The sequence below is a fragment of the Vidua macroura genome, chromosome 3, assembly GCF_024509145.1.
Source record: "Vidua macroura isolate BioBank_ID:100142 chromosome 3, ASM2450914v1, whole genome shotgun sequence".
Taxonomy (NCBI): Eukaryota; Metazoa; Chordata; class Aves; order Passeriformes; family Viduidae; genus Vidua; species Vidua macroura.
In genome coordinates this window covers 93,528,352-93,548,571 of record NC_071573.1, presented here as the reverse complement: position 1 = coordinate 93,548,571, position 20,220 = coordinate 93,528,352, and the positions used below count along the sequence as shown (strand labels likewise).

Genomic DNA, 20,220 nt, shown 5'->3' with positions numbered 1-20,220 from the left:
AGAGAAACTGGAGGGGTTTTTTATTATTCCCTTGGTAGGCTTGGTTTGGTCTTCTACATAATTTTTATGTGAAGGAACAGTACATAGTTCAAATAACACTGACATTTTCTTTTTTTTTATATTTCCTCTAATGAGAAAATTTGCCTCAAATATTAAAGACATTTTCTGCTATTAATATGTAGAACAGAAAAATCAAATACTTGATAAGGGAGTAGGAGTGAGAGTAAGTACCAAAAAGCATGAAGTAATTTCTTCAGATAGCCATTAAAAGCCTAAAAAAATCTGGTTTTTTTCCTGACTGTTTACTTTTTATATAAAGTATAGCTACCCTCCCCACTCCTTCATTTTATACTTTGCAGTGACTGCAGGGTCATAGAATTATTTAACAGCTTGGGTTGGAAGAGACTTTTTCAAACACCCAATTTTGCTGTCTGTTAATCTGAAAACTTTACGAAAAGTTACAAACACGTAGTCCACCCCTCCCATCTTCATTCTAAAGATAACAGCATAAATAACTATAAAAAAAGACGTAAAATATTATTATTATTATTATCATTACGTAAAGATCATCAAAGAACCACAGGAAACCAAGTAATTTACTTCAGATCACTTCTCATAAAAAATAAATCAATGGACAAAAATATAGATAAGATTATCATTTTAGAAGTAAGACATAGATAGTCCTCAATGGACTGCTTTTTACTCCTTTTATTCAAAAGCTTAAATTTTACCATACATAAAATTTAAATGTACTGATCAGACAATACATTAGAACAAGGCATCTTGTGCAAATATTCATTCATTGAATGGACATTTCATTCAATCAGCTAAAAAGTATCAGGATTTTAGTAAAATTTTTACATCCTAAAATTGAATCTGGAGCAAAATCCAGTTTTAATTTATTTATCCTTATCTTTTAAAGCCATGCTCTTAAAAGGGTTAAATGTTCATAATTCTAACCTCACAATTCTAAATAAACATATATTGGCATAAAGAAACTTATTTTTCATGTACCAAATATTATTAAAAACACTGACAATGCAATTACACAGAAAAGTCCAATATATTTTTAAAAATTAGGTATTACAATGATGCACACAAAGCATTAGAAAAGTATTACGTAGAATGATTGTGTTCAATGAAAGAGATCAGTTTTGGAGGATTTTTGTTTGTGGTTTGTTTGTTTGTTTGTTTTTTGGTTTGTGGCTCTTTTTTTTTTTTTTTTCTTTTTTTTTTGTGTGTGTTCCTGAGCAGTAATAAAACTTTTTTCTCCTAACTGAAACTATTACTATTTGATTTATGGTGAATCCTATGAAATAATTCACCAGAGAAGTTACATTCAGCTTACTATATAATAGTTTAGCTTATATTTCATATTAAAAACTTTTATTTAAACATAGTGTTATAAACATAACATTTTATACAGAAATCAGATATATGAAGGTTAAATAAATATGTGTTTACATAAGATTTAATTGACAGAAACAAATACCTCTTTAGCTTTTGACTTTTTTTTCTGTTGCATAAAACAGGGGAAAATATCAAGTCCTAACATCTCACTGCTCTTTGAAAGCTATGAAAAATTTGGATGTGGAAGTCTGTGTCTCTGTACTTGCTTTGAAGAGCTCCAAAAATCCCTTCTTCTGGGGATCTCTATTTAAGAGTATTATCAAGAGAAAATGCTTTTTTCTTTTACATGACACATTCTTTGTTACTGCTTTTTTTTCCATGGTTGCTCATCTTTGTCAGCTAATTCTAATTCTTGCACTGGCAATACAACTATCATTATAGAACAGGGATGCATGTGAAAGTCTGTTAAATGTAGAGTCCACTGACAGGTTGCCTTGCCAAAACATTAAGCTAGATTGGAAGGTGCTCATATGTATTCACAGTACAATCCTTTCTTACAGAAACCAGTTCCCAGAAGCAACACATGCTGCATGCTAATTAACCCTGTTTCCTAGGCAATTAGACACAGTGTAGTGCTGGGTAGATGCTGCCATAAAGTTTCTGCTTTTGGAACTAGCCTGCATCCTCTGCATAGTTATAAGTTACCTTGTACAAACACATCCTTAAACTTAGTTTTCCCACATAAATGTATACACGTTCCTAAACATTTGAATACACATCTATATCAATGCGAATTAAAGAAAGTCAGCACTTGTTTTCTGGCATGAAGCCAGTAGATGGTGGCTCAGTCTATTCCACTGTACACTGCTACCCTCCAGAACAGGGTGAATTTCTCTGAACAGCTCATGAAGAATGATCCTCCTGTCCATACTAACCCCTGAGCCATGCTCCAAACAATTCCTGTGAATGTGTCACTTGGTTCAAATGAAAAACCATCTAAATAAGTAGAAGCAATTCAGCTCCCATGCCAGGCACTATTTAAAAATAGATAGATTTAATTTTAAACAAAGAAGTGAATATTTTAAAATCTTTCTATTTAGCTAAAACTATTTTTATGGTAATTTGATTCCCAACCTCACAATTACACAATGCCAGTATTGTGATCTACCATATCAAAAAATGAAGTCCAGGTTTGTATGGAATATTTATACTGGTAGAGAACAAAATTTAGGTCTTCTTGCGATTTATATCCATTTTATACATGGATACAATTTTGCAATGAAACTGCATATCAAAAAGTAACTGGCAAAATAACACCTTTCTATTCCACTGATACCTACCTGTTTTAGCAACTACACCTTCAAGAGCAGTTTTTCCCTTAAATGACACAGATAAAAAAGGATGGAATTGTGCTTTATGGCTGTAACAATATATGTAAAATCCTGTGGAAAAATAGTAATTACATTCCTCTGCCAATAGTCCAAAGTTGAATTAATATCAGTTTATCAATATATCAATCATATTTAAAATTTTTCTGTATTAGAAATTTTATCCTGGTACAAATAGAACTCCTTGCTGTACTCACAGAGATCCACAGTACCGATGCATGTTTAGTAGCCTGCATTTAATATCATCCAAATTATCTAAGGAATATAACATGAAAAACTGAGCATTCACAGCTTAAACAGGACATCCACTTCTACACTAAAATTTCATTAATGAATACACAAAATTAGTGGAAATTTGCATGAAGGCATATACTACTGAATTCTTCCCAAGCTATAGGACGATTCATACGGTTTATCAGATTAAGTTTCTTAATGTGTCAGATGAATCTTCCTCCATGCAATCTATATTTTTAGTTTACTTTCTGATGGGGTTTTTGGGTGCTTTTGTTTGGTGGTTTTGTGTTTGTCTGTTTTAAGGTTTTTGTTTGTTTATTTGGTTTGGTTTTGGGTTTTGTTGCTGTTATTGTTTTGTCTGAGAATGAAATTGCAGATGCTCTGGTATTCTCTTTGATGGAATGGGGAGGACAGTATAGATCTACAGGCACAAACCTTTAAAACAAAGTGCCTTGCAGAGCAAAAATGTAGACAACTTATCATAGTATCATAGACTAGCAGTCACATAGGAATCTCATTTGGGAGTTGTAGGAACTCCAGAATACCAGAAAGTATTATTTTTTTAACTACAATATTGACTGCCTATTTTATTTCCAGATTAGAGTGATAAAGAGTGAAATACTGTACAGATACAAATTATGTAAAAGAAAAAGCAGTAAAATAAACAGTAAAATGCCATTTTAGAATTTGTTCAAAAGAAAATACAAGAAGTGCTTATTTTTCACTGCAATTTAGAGAAAATAATTGCTATTAAACTCAAAAACGTACTAGATTAGTTGAAAGAGAACATTGAAAGTAATAGTTCAAATTATTTTAATCTCAGAAACAGAAGAAAAAGCTGATGCATGTTAAGAGTTCTCGCATTTATTGAATTTTTTGTAGATTCATGAATACAATTAATTTCAAATATTCTTCTCATCCTATGGATTATTCAATTCTCTCCCTTGGTTTAATTTTTAACCAGCATTCACAAGAGCTGTCCCTTTTTTAGTGAAGTTAACATAAACCAAAATCAAATGTAACTGTTTAAAATTAAATCTTTGGTTTAATAGGTAATCGTGCCAAGTTAGTTTATGGAAAGTTAGTATTAGAAATTAAAAGGAACTTTGCTTCACGAAGATATGCTGGCCCAAAGCTACCCAAAAGCAATTCTAACTGCAATTTCTGGAAGTCAATAGGGAGAACAGAAAAAGTTAATTCTCCATGCAAACCAGAAATATGGAATGTTCAAGGAATATATTGCAGTCCCAAAGTATCAATTTTTCTGTGTGATTCACAGTTTTCACTCCAATACCAGCAGTATCTGTTTAGACAGCTCAGTGATAAATGAAATACAAAACAGTCACCAAATGCATAATTTAAGCATGTGCTCTGTGAACAAAACCCTTGCATCATACATGAAGTCTTATCAAATGATTATGCAAGAGAATATGATCTCTCAAGTTAAAAAGTAACTACAATTATGCCTGCAGTGCCACTTAAGATCAGCTATCAGTTTTTAAATATATACCGAAGTGTGCTGTTGCTAAGAAGGGTTGCAGTAAGGAGTACTTTAGAAAAGAATTTGAGTTGGCTGGAATACAGAACTAAGGCAGTATTTTCCCCAATTGCCTTTCACCCTGGGGACTCAATTGTAAATCACTGTGAGATTAGATGGATATTGCTCTCTCTCGATGACACCTGTCAAGAGTTCTATGGGAAATGAATTCTGTCGGTCTTGGTTTAGTCTTCTGAGAAAAGCTGGAGAATACTCAAGTCTGCCCTGAAAACTTTGGAACCTCACACTGAGTAGATTCAATCCCTTGAGGACAAAGAAGTTAAAAGACCATGTCAGAGTCCTCTAGGGCAGCTTTCTGTTAAGAAGTTGAATGATCATCAAAAAGTACATAATTCACAGTATTTCATTTCTTGTTCTCTCCTTTTTTTTTTTTTTGACAGAAAAAAATCTTAAGCTTTTTTATAAACTTTCATATCTTATCAACAGTATTTTTATACATTTTTTATGTGAAAAGTATTGCATTAATGTTGGTATCTAGAAAATGTTTAGGGACTAACACTCTAGAGTGAATAAAGAGTAGAAAATTCACTCAGGTTTTATGACAAATTTTTAAAAATGCTGCCTCTAAAAAGAAATAAAGCTCTGCTTTGTAAAAGCATGATAACAAAATTGCCAGTAGATGGAATTTTAGTAAAGGTCAATGCAAAGTCAACAATAAACAAGAATGAAAACTCTGATTTTTCCAGATATGACAATAGCAAATTGACCAGAAAGATAAAGTACTTACTTGTTATTTTTCTCTTGTATTCTCTGTATGCAAAATTCATTTTTGGGCATTTATGTACAAATAGTATTAACACAGTAGCTGTTGTCAGACTAGTACAAACTCTGGGATCATGACTTAAAGTCTTTTTCTTCAGATTCTTTATTAATCTGAGCATTGTTTTTCACCTGGATGAGGAACTCTTCAGCTGCCTCAAAAGATGCTTCTACTACCTTTTGAAGTCTTTGCCTGATCTCCAGGTTGTTTTCACTGCAGAGAGGGGCATCTCTGCCAGATCAGGTAAGTGTCTCAGACACCGTATGGCATCTCTCATAGCACCTCACTCCTTATATAGGAATCTTACTCAAGTGAAAGCTATGCTTCTGAAGAATATCAACATGCTATCAATATTAAAAGATTTGGCATATCTGACATTTAAGTATAATTAAGTCACAACAAACAACTCTGATTTTGGAAAAACCAAAACTGAACAAAATGCATTTCTCAGCTTATATGTGGAATCCTAGATTCCACAGATTGAAAACTGCCTAAATTCAAAGCTGCTTTATCTTTGAATGAGAAGAATTGGCCTCCAATCTCAATCTCTTCCACATTTCTATCAGCTGCCATCAGAAAGGTTATTTTTCTTGTCAGTGAAGGAGTGGAACATATTACCACTGGTTCAAATGACATAGCCACTAAATAAAACACGATAAAATTAGCAATTCTTTGTAGATACCAGTATCCTGATAAGACTTAAAAGCCTAATTAAACTTTTCAAGAATCTAAGACCAATGAGATAAAGAAAGATAAACCTTTCAAGTTAGAAATTCAGCACAAATGCAGTATAAATAGAGACTTGAATTCTTTATTACTAACAAATAGCCTGGACTTACTGGTACAGGCTGGAGAATGTGAACTAACTCAAACCTCTGCAACTTTGCAAAATGGATCTTCCCATCAAAGTGTTTCTGGTCTTAAGAAACATATTTCTAACAGCAGAAAAGCTCCTAAATCTCCTTTATAAAAAGATTAAAGGAATTCTGAAGGAAACAATAGCAAAGGATATCCACTTTTCCTGGTACAGATTATGAATATGAGTCTGCCCTAATACAGGCAGAAAGTGTGGTGTTTAATACAGCAGTTCTTGCTTCAAGCATAATATATGGAAAAATGACCTGCAGTGCAATCAGGAGTGCAGAGCCCTGATGAGACCACCTGATTCAGTTCTCATTTGGGTGGTTAGGAGTTATTATGATAAGTAGAAAGAATGGAGATTGGCTTTCTGTGCTTCTAAAGACTAAATGGAAAGTGGTTCCAAACTGCTAATGGAAAAAAAAATCCAGTGAACATACTTGGCTTAAAATTTAATATAGTCATAACTACTTCTGGGGTAGCACATCCAGGCTGCACCAAGCTCTACTCAGGCAGGTTTGCAGTAGGTAATAGAGATCAGCGTATTGCAATTTTTCTGATGCCATTTGGCTCCAGTTTAAAGGCAAGTAAATCAACTACTTGATCTGCTCTTTATCAAATAAATAAAAGTAAAGTAAAAAAGTAAAGACAGAGTCCATGTGGAGAAGTACAAATGATGAATTTAAAGCCATACTTCAGAGACCTTCACATTCCAGAAAATGTTATCACCAATCTTTAGAAAATACTGAGTACATCGAAAGGATTAAATATAATTTTTAACAGATATTAATGTTTAAATAATTTTTTAAAAATGGGGTTTCTATTTCACAAAGTACCTTAACATCATAACATTCCCTTCTTTACTTGTGACAGAAACAGTAGGAACATAGTTTCCCCAAGGCATGGGTATTTTAAGAATTACATTAGCTCAGAACACAGGTCCAAATAAAATACAAAAAAAAATATACAGATTTTTAAGAGATAAAAGGTTTTACTTGCTTAGCCAAAACAGTTAACCAGAACAGACACAAAAGCATTCTGGAGTAGGCGGAAATATCATTGCAAAGCAATTCAATGCTTGCAGTGCATTTAGGATATACAAACATATTAAAATCCTTTCTTTCATACAAGTTTTTATCATACAGCTCTTAAATAGCAAATGTGATCTTTTGTGTGCATTACCTTTTTCTAAGCCAAAACCTCCCATTTAATTTCCTTACTAAATTTCGTGTCACTGATTACTCAACTTAATAGTTAACCTGCTATTGACACAACAGAAACAATGTATCATTGCAAAAGGGTGCCTAAGAAGTATCCCACTTTATTTTCCAAAAATATCAAAGTTTCCTCTGCATGTATAACAGCTCAGTTTCAAAATAAAATAAAATAAAATAAAATAAAATAAAATAAAATAAAATAAAATAAAATAAAATAAACTTCTACAATAGCTTCAAGCAGCAATCTTTAATTTGTAGCACTTGCTGTACAGTCTTGGCCAAATGAAGCCAAGTTCATTATTGACTCAGGTGAACTCAGCCGAGGTTTGAAAGAAAGGGCAAATGTAAAATCTCTGTTGAATTAAATGATACAGGTTTGCCAGGAATCAATCCTTTCCCAGCCGGATATGTAAAGAGCTGGAAGATTTACTTCCTTTGTAAACAAATTCATAATTAATTGTTAACAATGAACTTTAAAACAAATGTTTTTCACGCATTAGGTAAAAGACAATAAATAAATAAATAAATAAATAAATGCTTATGCCAGAAAAAGTGCTATTGCTTGCTTGCTTTAGGTAAGTTCTAATCAATTCATTAAGACCAAATTTGAGATAGGAATGTTGGTGTATATATATATTCTTTAGTATATATATTAAGAATATATATATTCTTGTATATATATTCTTCAGTCATAATCTGTATACAATAATACTTGAACAAGGAAGTGATAACTAAACAGTTTGCCTGGGGCTTTGTCCAGTTAGGTTTTGAATAGCTGTAAGAATGGAAAATCCACAATGTCTCTGTTTTATCACGCTCACATTTAAAAAGCTTTTTCTTATGTTTGATTTTGTACCTTTTGCATCATGTACTTTCAGTGAGCACCACTGAGAAGTCCGGCCCTCTTTTTTTAGACTGTCCCTTAGATAAGTATAGATGATAAGCAAAGTTCCCCTGAACCTTCTCCCCTAAGCTGACCAGCCCCAACTCTCAGTCTCTCTTCAAGTCAGAGGTGAGCCATGAGAAAAGTTTGTTTCTCTGAAGATATATTTAGGAATGGGCAGAATACACCAGAGAGAGGAGGCCACACACACACACAACAGTGAGAAGTAAAAAAAGGAACAGTGAGTTTAGAGGAGAAGGCAGTGAATGAAGGAGTAGATACGCTCTGCAGCCTGTGGAGAATACATGCCAGAGAAGTGAGCAGGAACAGCAGAGAGAAACTGTTACATACCAACTGCAAGGTCAACCCACCACCCTAACCTAAAATGAGAAATACCAATTATCAAGGCAATTATATTATAGCACTTTAAATTTTCATATAATTGAAAGAAGAGTCCCCCACTTCTCTAGATCAGAGATGCATGTACTAGGAGAATGGTATAGAAACTACTCTAACACTGATATGCTTTACCTGAAGTGGATATTGAATATTCCCTTTACAGTACAACTAAATACCTTCTGGTGCACAAATACATTTATGACAGTTATTGTTACTTTAGACAGTATATTACTCTCCATGAGGAGAGGTTTCTTAGACAAATTACAAACTTCATGACAACTTTTTCAAACCCTTTAAATCAGTTAAACTCAGTCAGAGGAGAACAGCTACAGTGTTATAATTAGCAGAAAAGCGCTCTGATTTTTAGCAGGGTGCATGGAGCAGGTGATCAAATTACGTGGATCCTTGCAGTTCATGATGGAAGAGATACAAGACAGTCACCGAAAAATATATGTTGCTATAGAGAAAGAAATACTAAGTGAAGAGAAGAATCATGCAAAGAAACACTGAGTGAATGGCAAAAGTCCAGCTTCTCAGCACCTGTATGAGAATAGACATAACTGCAGACACTAAGCTAAGAGAACTCTGGGCTACTCCATTCTGGTAGGAGTCTACCATTCTTAAGTGAACGGATCTTGGCAGAGTTGCATCTATAATACTCACTCCTTTCAGAAAACAAATCTCCCTAAACAAGATTTCAGACCATAAATTGGCCTGGATCAAACTCAAATTCCTATGAATAAATTTTAAAAGGACAACAAAAGTAGACAGGAGACACAAGTGAAATAATGTTGTAGCAACTCTAAGCATCCTAATTCTTATGTTATTTTTTTTAAATCTTCTCAGTTTCTGCATTGTTTTTCCTTGCTTTCATTTAGATTTGTTTTGCTTTTAATAATTGTAATGGCGTTCAATGTAAATAGTTGAGTAACAGCTCATAAATGGTGTTGAACTTCCATAAAGCTGTTCTATCTCTTCCTCTGGCAGTCAAACAGAGCAGATTCTGATCGCATCTACAGTATAAGTGAAAAAGTACGTGTTTCCAACTAATAAAACCTTACTTAAATGCCTCACAGATGAGACAGATGAGTTTGTACACTTAGGTCTAGCAAAAGAAAACAGTATAAAAGGGAAAGAAACCCATGAGCCTAAATAGGAACAGTTTGCTAATTCTTGTTTCTCTGTTCCAATAATTATATCGCTATGTTAGTTAACTCACTTGAATAAATTCTGAGGGTAGTGACTGAGGGAATTGCCATCTCTTTATTGTTTTAATGAGAATGAAAGATCTAATTCCACACACACTAAGCCTGAAATAGCATCACCTATCTCTGAAACATTACGATGAGCTAATCACCAAAGATAATTATTATTCTTAGAAACAACAGTTGTAGTACAATAAGATTTTTAATAAACCAACAGGTGGAGATAATAAAAGCACAATAGCTGAAGTTAAATTCTTATTACATGATCTTTAATCCCAGTGTTGTATCCCTTAGAATGACTTTGCTGCCTGCAATTTCCTTTAGCCCATAAAAGACAAGATACAAAGAACAAAAAGCATAGTACTTAGACTATTCTAATACTTTTCTAGAAGAAAGAAAATACTCAAGAAAAGTTTAGGAACCACTGAATTTATGGAGAAATATTTGTGTTCTATTTCTTTGCATGTTCCATAGCAGACACAGCCATCATTCTTTCCAGACTCTAAGCATTTTTTAAATTTGTTTTTGGTTAACATATTTGGAAATTAGCACTGTTATTAACATTTATAAATGAACCCAGATAATTCCAGCTTTGAATATGACCAGGAAAAACATTTGTAAATTAGAGTCATTAAAATACATTTCCTTCCAGAACCTCCACAAAAAGGGCACTGAAGGATATAGAGTATCTCAAAAAATTTGCCCCAGGCCTTTGACATCTTTCAGTATATCTTTATATGATTTACCTCATGTCTTGCTTTCACTTCTCTGTCAGTTTGCATCTATGATTTGTTCAGAAGATATTCAGTCTGCCTCAGTGATTCAAAAGAAAATTTTTCACAATATCATTAAATATCAGTATCTTAATGGATTCAGCATTGAGAAAGCATGTACTATACCAGTAGAAGTTATTTTGGGGGCATATAATATAAAAACACTAAATTAGTGAACAGATTTTAGGTGTCTGATCAAGATATTGGTGGAACAGACCAAAGATGAGATGTTAGTTCCATATTCTGCAACAATAGCCAAAAATGAAAGAAAATAAATAAAAACACTGGTCAAAAATGGAAGGAGTAAAAAAAGGTTAATTTTTTTAAGTTAAGAATTTTAATCTTAATTACACTATTGGGATCTGGATAAAGAATTCAATCTGAGAATTGTAGATTGTGTTTTAAAAAGATTTTTCTTCGTCCTTTCCTAATATGTACATTTGATACAGAGTTTATCATAACACAAATCTTTGCTTCATTCTCATCTCTCAAGCATGTCCACTTTACCCATAGGACACTAGGAATCAAACTCAGATGTCTTCACAAAAACACCAAGCAAAATTAAATCTTACTTTATCCCCCTCTTGGTTTTTTTTTTTTTTTTTGGTTGTGGTTTTTTTTTTTTTTTGTTTTGTTTTGTTTTTTTTTGTGGGGTAAGAAAAGTCAGGTTTCATATCTGTCAGGTTCTGCTAAGAAAAAAGAGAATTAATAGTGTTTTGATACATAAATATTCAATTTCATAATGACCATTTATGAAAACTGTATTAAAATGCACCTAATTCAAGCTAGACAGGGAACCGTGATTTACTGACGTAATATAACTTTTGTGGTACAAAGTTCACTTTATATGTCTATAAAATAAATGCTGGTGATTGCAGTCTGACAACTTTGAGGTAAAAATACTGAAAAGTCTAGGCTTCCCCAACACTCAGCTCTAACAACAATCTCCAATATAGAAATGCAGAAACTGAAATAAAGATGAGAATAGGTTCCTAAAGGACAGGCTTGTGAGTTATATCCTGGTATTTTGAGGCAGGGTAAAACTCTTACCTCGGCAGTTGGGTAAAGGGCTACTCCACTGCCCATTGCTTCGACACTGTGCTCGAGAAGCACCCTGAAGTAAGTATCCAGTGTTGCAGGTAAAATTCACCACATCATTTAGATTGAACTCACTGCCATTAGTCATTCCATGAGCTGGATTCCCAGGATGTCCACATGTGATTGCTGTTAGAATACAAATAGGCAGGTTAGCATCTAAGTGATAGGAACTGATCCGTGGAACCACTTGCAGGTTGGAGCTCCTTTGGCATTTTGGTTTTTGACTTTGTTTTTTTTTCCCCCTTCTGAATTTGTCTGTGACATTTATACAAGACATAGAAGAAAAAGAATAGGATATATTTATTGAGAATTCTTAACTGCCAGGAGAAAAACCTTATCTTTTCAATTAAACTCTTAGAACCTACTTTTTACCTTATGTTGCAAGTTGTAACAAATATATATATATATATATGCATTTTCACACACATCTGATATTTATTAGACCTTTAAAAATGCATTTAAAAATTCCTAATACAAATAAAAGAAAACATTTTTCCCGACAAGCTTAAACATGTAGTAGAGCCAAACTAATTTGATGAACTACTTCAGAACATTCTGGAGTTATGAAGCATTACAGTTTCAAAGATCTTGTATTGCTTTGCTGAAGTAGAGATTCTTTTAATCTGATTTTCTTATGACTATAAAGAAATAATTTTTGGGAGTACATTTTTCCCATTATATCTTATGTACTAAAACAGAACTTATAAAATAAGCTTATTATGGCCAAGCTCTAATTTTCCATGTGATATTAAAATAGAAAAAGATATAAAAGCATAGATACTAACAATGTAAAATCAGAATGTACATACACATATGCACAAACACAGAACTTCTCAACTCTGTGCTAGTGATGTTTATTGTACTCAAATAAATAACCTATACACAGGTTTATTTTTTCTTTTGATTCTGTTGTGCTGCTACTCACAAGGAACTAAGAAGAAATCTTATTTCCTTGCTGCAATAAGCAGCAAGTGGAAAGACCTTTCAGAAAATACTTGTCTAAAGTGTGATCCAACTGGTTATTCAGTAAAGAGATGGGGAAAGACCTGTGTGTCACAAATTTTGCAAGATGAAGGAGGATGACTTATGGAACTTAAGATTCTTATGAAACTAAGAATCTTAAGTAGTCCTGGGTGGAGAACTACAAGTGCTTCTTTAGGTATTATTTTTTAAGAGTAAAATGCCTGGTACTTTACAAATCTAAAAATCCTTTCAAAGTAAATTAAAAATATAAAAAATGTGATCTCCTGTAAAAATCTCACAAAATAAAGACCACTGTGGGGCAAATTTTCAGGGGCACAGCCCCTCATGTCTTTGTAATATCTCTGCCATTATATTGGATCTACCTGAGATGGATGTCTTACAGTGCTGTACTTTCTATCATTAGCTAGAAAGGTCTTGATAACACCCCACTGTTTTGCTACTGCTGAGCAGCACTGCACAGCATCACTGCTGTCTCCCCAACATTCCACCTTCCCACCAGTAGGCTGGGAGTGTCACAACCTCGCAAGGGGATATAACCAGGTCATCTGACCAAAAGGATGTTCCATACCATATGATGTTTGCTCAGATATAAAAGCTTAGATGAAGGAAGAAGAAGGGTCAAGGCAGGGTGGCAGCAGGGAAGGAGGGGAGGTATCATCCGTTATTTACACACATGTTTTGGAGCAACTGTTACACAAGCTGATACGCTTTTTCTTGGGAAGCAGCCAGACATTGCTTTTTCATGGGAACTAGAAAATGAAAATCTTTATTTTCTTTGCTTGCAGGTGAAACCATTCCCTTTTCTTTTAGTAAGCTGCAATCTTATTTTTCTCCCCTGCCTTTCTGAGGAAGGGAGTGAGAGTAGCTCGGTGGCCACCTGGCATCCAGCCAAGGTCAACCCACCACAGCCATATTTCTAGTTCAGGCTCCACAATGCTCAGTCAGAAAAATATTTCAGTAGAACACATTTCTGGCATTGGTGAACAGTATGTTTTCACTTTACATCTCAGAAATAAGAGTCTCATTTGTATGGGAATTTCTTAAATAAATTAATCAGAGGAAAATCCTCTGAAATTTGGATACTGACATAAACCAAATCATCTTGCATGGCTTTTTAGTCAGGCAGTGTTCTAAGCAAAAGAAAATAATGTTGTAATGGACAGCATTAGGCAAACTCGAATAACAGAAACTGACACCAGTTCTTCTTACAACAGTAATGATAACAAACATTTAAGAAGCAGCAGCCTCCTGCCCTTCCCATGCCCCCCAGCTTTGCCCTTTTCTTTTGAATGGATTTTATTCACTGCACAGTCAAATGAATGCACTAATAGTAACAATGCTAGTTGTGACTCCTTTGATGAATATAAATAGGATTTTAAAAGGACAATGACACTTGGCAGATATTTCCTGCCACTGTACACATGTAAAAATATTCATTTTACCCTAAGAAAGAAAATACTGAACATTTAGACACCTAATATGTATTGAACAGAAAAGCTGACCATCTCGGTGACTCTGTGTAGATAAAAGTTATGTCTGAACTGCAGACATCTCAAAAAAATGCAACACTGAAATAATTTATATAAATTCTCCATTAAAAATAATATATATATATATATATATAAATGGGGCTCTTTAATAAAACTGAAATTAAAAGGAAATAAAATCAACTACATAATAAAGTAGTAAAAAAAAAAAAAAGATAACTTGGACTTGACTGATTAAATGGCTGATGGTTCAGTAAATGTCAGATAATCTGCCACACAAGTGAAGAAGAAGCTAGAGAAGGAAAGACCCTACAATTCTAGCACTTAATTATGGGATTTTCAAAAACAGGTGAAATGAGAAAATATTAAAGGCTATAAAAAAGTTAACATATTTTCTAACAGATGTAGCATAATTCAATGCCATGCCTTGGCTTGCATTGGTAAGTAAACTGGAGGCTAATTTGAAAAAACAGGCAGTCATCATCAGAAATGTACAGATGAACACTAGCCCAGCTTTGTCCTCCAAGTAATGAAAACATACAAGGGAATTTTTTACTCTTGGTGAAAAAAAACAGGGGAGAGGCTCAGCAAGCCCATACCTGACATAGCAACTATGCCTCTACAAAGAGAAAGTGATAGTACACAGTTGCAGCCTGCTATTCAAACCTCTTTAGTGTCTATGCCATGCTATTTCTGAAACATCAGAAATCAGGAATTACTGAAAATATGAACAAGTCTGTGCTAGGTTAGAAACTGGATCATAACAACCCTTTTAACTGACAGCAGGTCCAATAAATATCTGATCTGAGCCCAAACACCTTTGAACATCCAATCCACTGTTAATATTCAGTTACGTTTAAAATAGTAGCAACAATTCAGTGAAAAATTAATTGTACTTACGGACACAAACAGGAGTTTGTCCAGACCACTTGTGATCCTGTAGGCAAATTCGGACAGATGTACCAACAAGTCGAAAGCCAGGATTACACTGGTAGACTACAGTGTCACGATAACTGAAACCATCTCCACTAATATGACCATTTACAATTGGGTCTGGTGAGCCACAGTGACCAGCTACAATAAAAGAACAACCCATCAAAAATGTGTATTTTGATAAGACTTGCTAAAATTTACAAGAAAAAAAAAAAAAACAAACCACCAACATTTCAATTTTCCTTTCAATAAACAATAGCTTTAGAGTCAACTACTGCACTGTGCAGAACAAGTTCTCAAGTATAAAACCTAGAGATGATATTCCTTCTACTTCTTTGAAGGAGAAAATAATGAATTAGAGAAATGAGAATTCTATGATGAAATAATAGTATAGGTTTGAGTGTTAAAGACATCACACTTCTGTGGGGGAAAAGGCAACCTTACTAAGGCACTTCATCATAATAAAAAATAGAAGTAGAGTATTTTTGTTGGTACTGACCAAATTGCAAAGCAATATAAAGAATAGCTTACTATGATTTTGACATGAATATGAATGTATAAGCATTTTTCAGATAGAAGGCATGAACAGGAAGGCATGTCTGCCAGCACTGTTTCCTCCTTGTTTCAGCTGCTGTTAAAACATTACAGAATCCATTATTCCAGGATAATAGCCGTCTTGGCAGTGAAAAAGCCAAGTAATGATTTAATTCATTCTGGATTCTTCATTCTGTTTGAAAACACAGTTGCTGAGCAAAAAACTATTTCTCTTTACTGATTAAGGAAGAGAAAAAAGTTGTTTGGTTTTCTTTTGTGGTGACACTGATTAATTACAACTGCAGTAATTTCATCTGAAACATGTGCTAAATCCTCATTTTGAGAGGTGAGGGCTGGGACCTAAGGCTCAAGACTGAAGCTACAATGGGTTGTGTGCATGTGATCACTTCTGTTTCATGCAAGTTGTATCCATCAACAGCAACTTGTTTGTAACTTTTCTTTGGGATTCAATCTTTCTAATAAAACCCCTTTATTATGCTAGACATTATATTTCATTCACACCTAATGGCTCCTCTAAAACACTAGAAGACTAAAATACACCATTTGATTAGGTTTTCCATACACACTGGATTATTATAAAAGTCCTAATTGTAGGATTGCTGATGCCTCTAGGAAGACATTGTGGTATTATTCTGCAAATTTGAGGAAGAAAGTATGAATGCAAAATTTTCACTAATTATACAGCTACTTTTCCCCTTACAACACAGAATATGGCAACAGAGGACACTGAAAGCATATTTTTCTCCTTGAAATGTGTCATGAAATAATTTATCTTATTGTTCTCAGTCCAAATTAATAATATGATTCCTTTTACCCTTCTCTCTCCTCCAGCCTTACTCAGCCTCTCCTTGTCTAGAAGATAATCCAGCCCCTGGCCCCTTAATGGATCTTTCCCCTGAACTTGCTTCCTTTTGCAGTATCTCTCTTGTATGGTGGAGGACACAAAAACTACACACAATTTTCCACATGAGTGCTGAAGAGGAAATAATAACCATGACCTGATGACTAGAGTTGTGCTCATACACTCCAGTCTGATATTTTTACTGCAAGGCCACATTTTTAACTCTTAGTCAGCCTCTCCACTCAGTCACCTGGGTGCTTTCTGTAAAGCTTGTTTTTACCCAGTCAGTTCCAAGAGTACTCACAAATTGCATTATTCAAGGCAAACTGCAGGATTCTGTATTTGTCTTTCCTGAACTTTATGAGCTACCTGTTGGCCTCTTCCTCCAGATTCTAAAGGTCCTTCTTATCTAGCAGTACTAGAATCCACACATCAAGTCTTCTCCCATCATTTCGTGTCACCCTCAAACTTGCTGCAGCTGCATCCCAATTTGTTATCCAGTGACAGACAGGGGATGGATATTGTGGGCCTTTGTATTCATCCTCAGTATCCACTGGCTCCTAGTCACACTTGGAATCAAGAAATTATACCCCTAGGGTTTGCTGACTCAATTAGTTTTCCATCCATTTTGCAGTCCCCCTGTCCAGTCCCTGTCTTCTCAATTTGGCTACAAGGATAGAAGGGGAGACTGTTTCAAAAGTTTTGCTAAATCATAAAGTGAAAAGAATCTTCTGCTGAAATCTACATCTCATGAGACAGTCACTGGACAAGTCACTTGACAAGGTTTGATTTTGATTCTTCCATCCTGCCTGTTACCAATTATTTTCTTATTTTCTCTATGCCTAGAAATTAGTTCCTAGTATTTTCTCCCAATTTTTTTTTCCAGGGAATGAGGTGAAATAGAAAGGAATACACTTGGGTTTTTTTCATTTTCTAGCTTTAAATAGTAAAGAATTGAAATGCAGTAGCTGCACAGAAGACAAACACAAGACCACAGGGAATTTCAAGAAGAAAGATAGATGAAATGTGCCACCTGGCATAAAGAAAAATATTATGCATTTCTCTTAAATGGGGATTTAACAAGTTGCTGGACTTACTATGTGAGTCGTTTCATTTACAGATCATTCCACCTACTGTATTTAATGGTTTTTTCAAGGAATTTTGACTCATTTAAATTAACTATTCCAACATATCAAGAACTGAAAGCGCACTTCAATGACACAAAATGTATGTAATTTTCTCATCAACTAAAATTAAAGAAAATTAAGAAGGCTGTGAGGGAATTTTTTTAGTAAAATATGCCCTCAAGAACTTAGAAAATTGTTCACATGCATCAAGGTTGGTTCAGCAGTTTTATTCTAAAACACCTGGAAAGCAAGATACAAATAATTTTACTTTATTTTAATAAGAATTTAAAATATAAGCCAATATAATAATATTATACTGCAATTTACCTATGAGTTATCAATTAATGGATTAGATATTTTTACACAACCATAGTCCGCAGCAGCATATTTTCATACTGATAAATCTAAGGCATTATATATATCATATAATTAAAAGATGGAATGGAGTAGATTATACTTAATTTTAGATTTTAAATATCTCATTTACTTGTTTATATGTAGTTTTGCACCTGAAAGGCAAAAAAACACAGGGAAAAATATCTTTTCAGGAAAACACACTGATCTACAATTAAGTGCCACTGATTTTGCAGATGAAGTAAGGCAAATTTAAATGCTTCCAATTTGCCCTGTGCCCTGTACGAACCTATGGTCAGCCATACACACAAAGCACACATAAAAACACATAGGTTTTGTGACTTATAGTTGCAGATATTCTTGGAAGGAAAAAAGGGAACGAGACATATTATTAACGACGTGAGCAAGTGAGTGAAACTGAAAGAAAACTTGCATACCAATTCATATTTATGCTTGTTAACTAATAAAAAATACATGTAATGCTAACAAACTGAGGACTTAGGTCATAAATTGAGCCTTAGACTCATTAACTACAGCCCCTGGTTTTAGCTTTCTTTAGAGACAAATAATAAGGAATTGACAAACCCTTTCCTAAGATACAGAAATTAGTGCACAAATTTAACCTGAAATCATAAATTAATTCTACACATATCATTTGTTAACATCAAGTGATATCTATTTTCATCTATAGCTGTCTTGAATTATATTCATGTAAGTACAGTGTAGATAAAAAGCACCTCTAACTCATTATAATTCCTTTGAAATGGAAAGACTCATTCAGAGCTCCCTTCCTGTTTGCCTTCTGATTTTCACAGGCTTCAGGTAAGTCTTAAAGGCACTTCTGAAATAAATTTGAGGCATTTTGTCCTTGAAATTAAGGAATATTCAATTAGCAGTATTCACATAATCTAGCTTTAAAATGTAAGAATTTACATTTCCTGAATTGCTCTCTGGAGGACCCTACATAGTTCCACTGACCTTGGATTATATTCTTAATTGCATCTAAATTAAGTGTCTGAAGAACATGCTATTAATATACCTTATGTGAAAGAATGTAAGATAGACAGGAAGGGGCTTAGTAGTAGAAATAAAACTTTCTGCAGCATGCATGGGGTAACTCAAATTTAGACTTTCACACTCAAAACTGTATAATATTTTTAGCACTATAGAGCCTGTCTGATTTTGAAATAGCAAGGACTAAGTAGTGATTAACCTGCCAGCTCTAAATGTAATCTTTTTTGTCTGATGAGGTAGATCCATGCATTTAACAGTTCTAAGCACAGGGCTTCATTCAACAATGAAATCAAATAGGAACTAAAGTCCATCTAAGGTTTTAGGAAAAGAATTGGGAAATATCATAAAGTAAGCAATGCTTTTACTACAATAATAGTTCCTGCAAGAGGTCCTGTGTTCATTACAAGTGGGAATAGATCTGTAAAAATTATTTAAAATGCAGAATGTAGATAACCAGGTGGGAAAAAAAGTTATTAGCTATAAGGAAATAATAGTAAACTATTCCAATTTCAATGGGGATTTGTATAAAAAAATCTGAATTATAAAAAATCCAGCAACAAATTACTCCTGGAGAAGAAAAGGATGACTTAATATACAAGCTGCATATAGACACAGCCTTTCCTACATATGAGATCTAATAAACTTATTAACTATTTCCCAAAGAGTTAAAAGCTTCACTAGGTATTGTTTCTAAGCTGACTTTCAGAATAATGTGGTATTGTTCTATACATGTAATATATATAGACACACACATATACATAAATATATGTAAGACATGTACTGAAAATTCTTCTCCATCTCTACACTATTTGAATCTAAACTCATGTCTACCATAGACAGGTAATCTTCTGGGATGTTCAGTGTAAACGTTATTTCTTAATAGTCAGAATAGAAGGAATAAAAACCTCTTTCCCAGTCTTTCAAGAGCAAGAGCAATTTATAATACAAACAGAATCTATTGAGACTTGTGTATTGTTTAATTTGCATATATTGGCAGCCAAATTATCCTGCATATAGCCTTTCAAAATAGAAAAGTAGTACATAAGTACTAAATGCTGTTATTATTAATCAGATTACAAAGTGGTATTTCAGGTTATTAAAAATGAATGAAAACTAATACATATCTTTATGCTTGAATTCATTATATGCAGGTGTCAGGCAATACCCTGGCAATGAGTGGTGTAACAGGAGGAACCTACAGG

The 20,220-nt window shown here is 33.8% G+C and overlaps 1 protein-coding gene across 1 annotated transcript in view; it reads right to left on the bottom strand.

Moving 5' to 3' along the window:
• The window catches only part of CSMD1 (CUB and Sushi multiple domains 1), a 1,093,428-nt gene that overhangs the window by 36,744 nt on the left and 1,036,464 nt on the right, over window positions 1–20,220 (bottom strand). The window contains exons 53-54 of the mRNA XM_053974810.1: window positions 15,095–15,268; window positions 11,676–11,849 (exon numbers count right to left, since the gene is read on the bottom strand). Coding sequence (XP_053830785.1) covers window positions 11,676–11,849; window positions 15,095–15,268 — 348 coding nt within the window. The remainder of the gene's footprint in view (window positions 1–11,675; window positions 11,850–15,094; window positions 15,269–20,220) is intronic.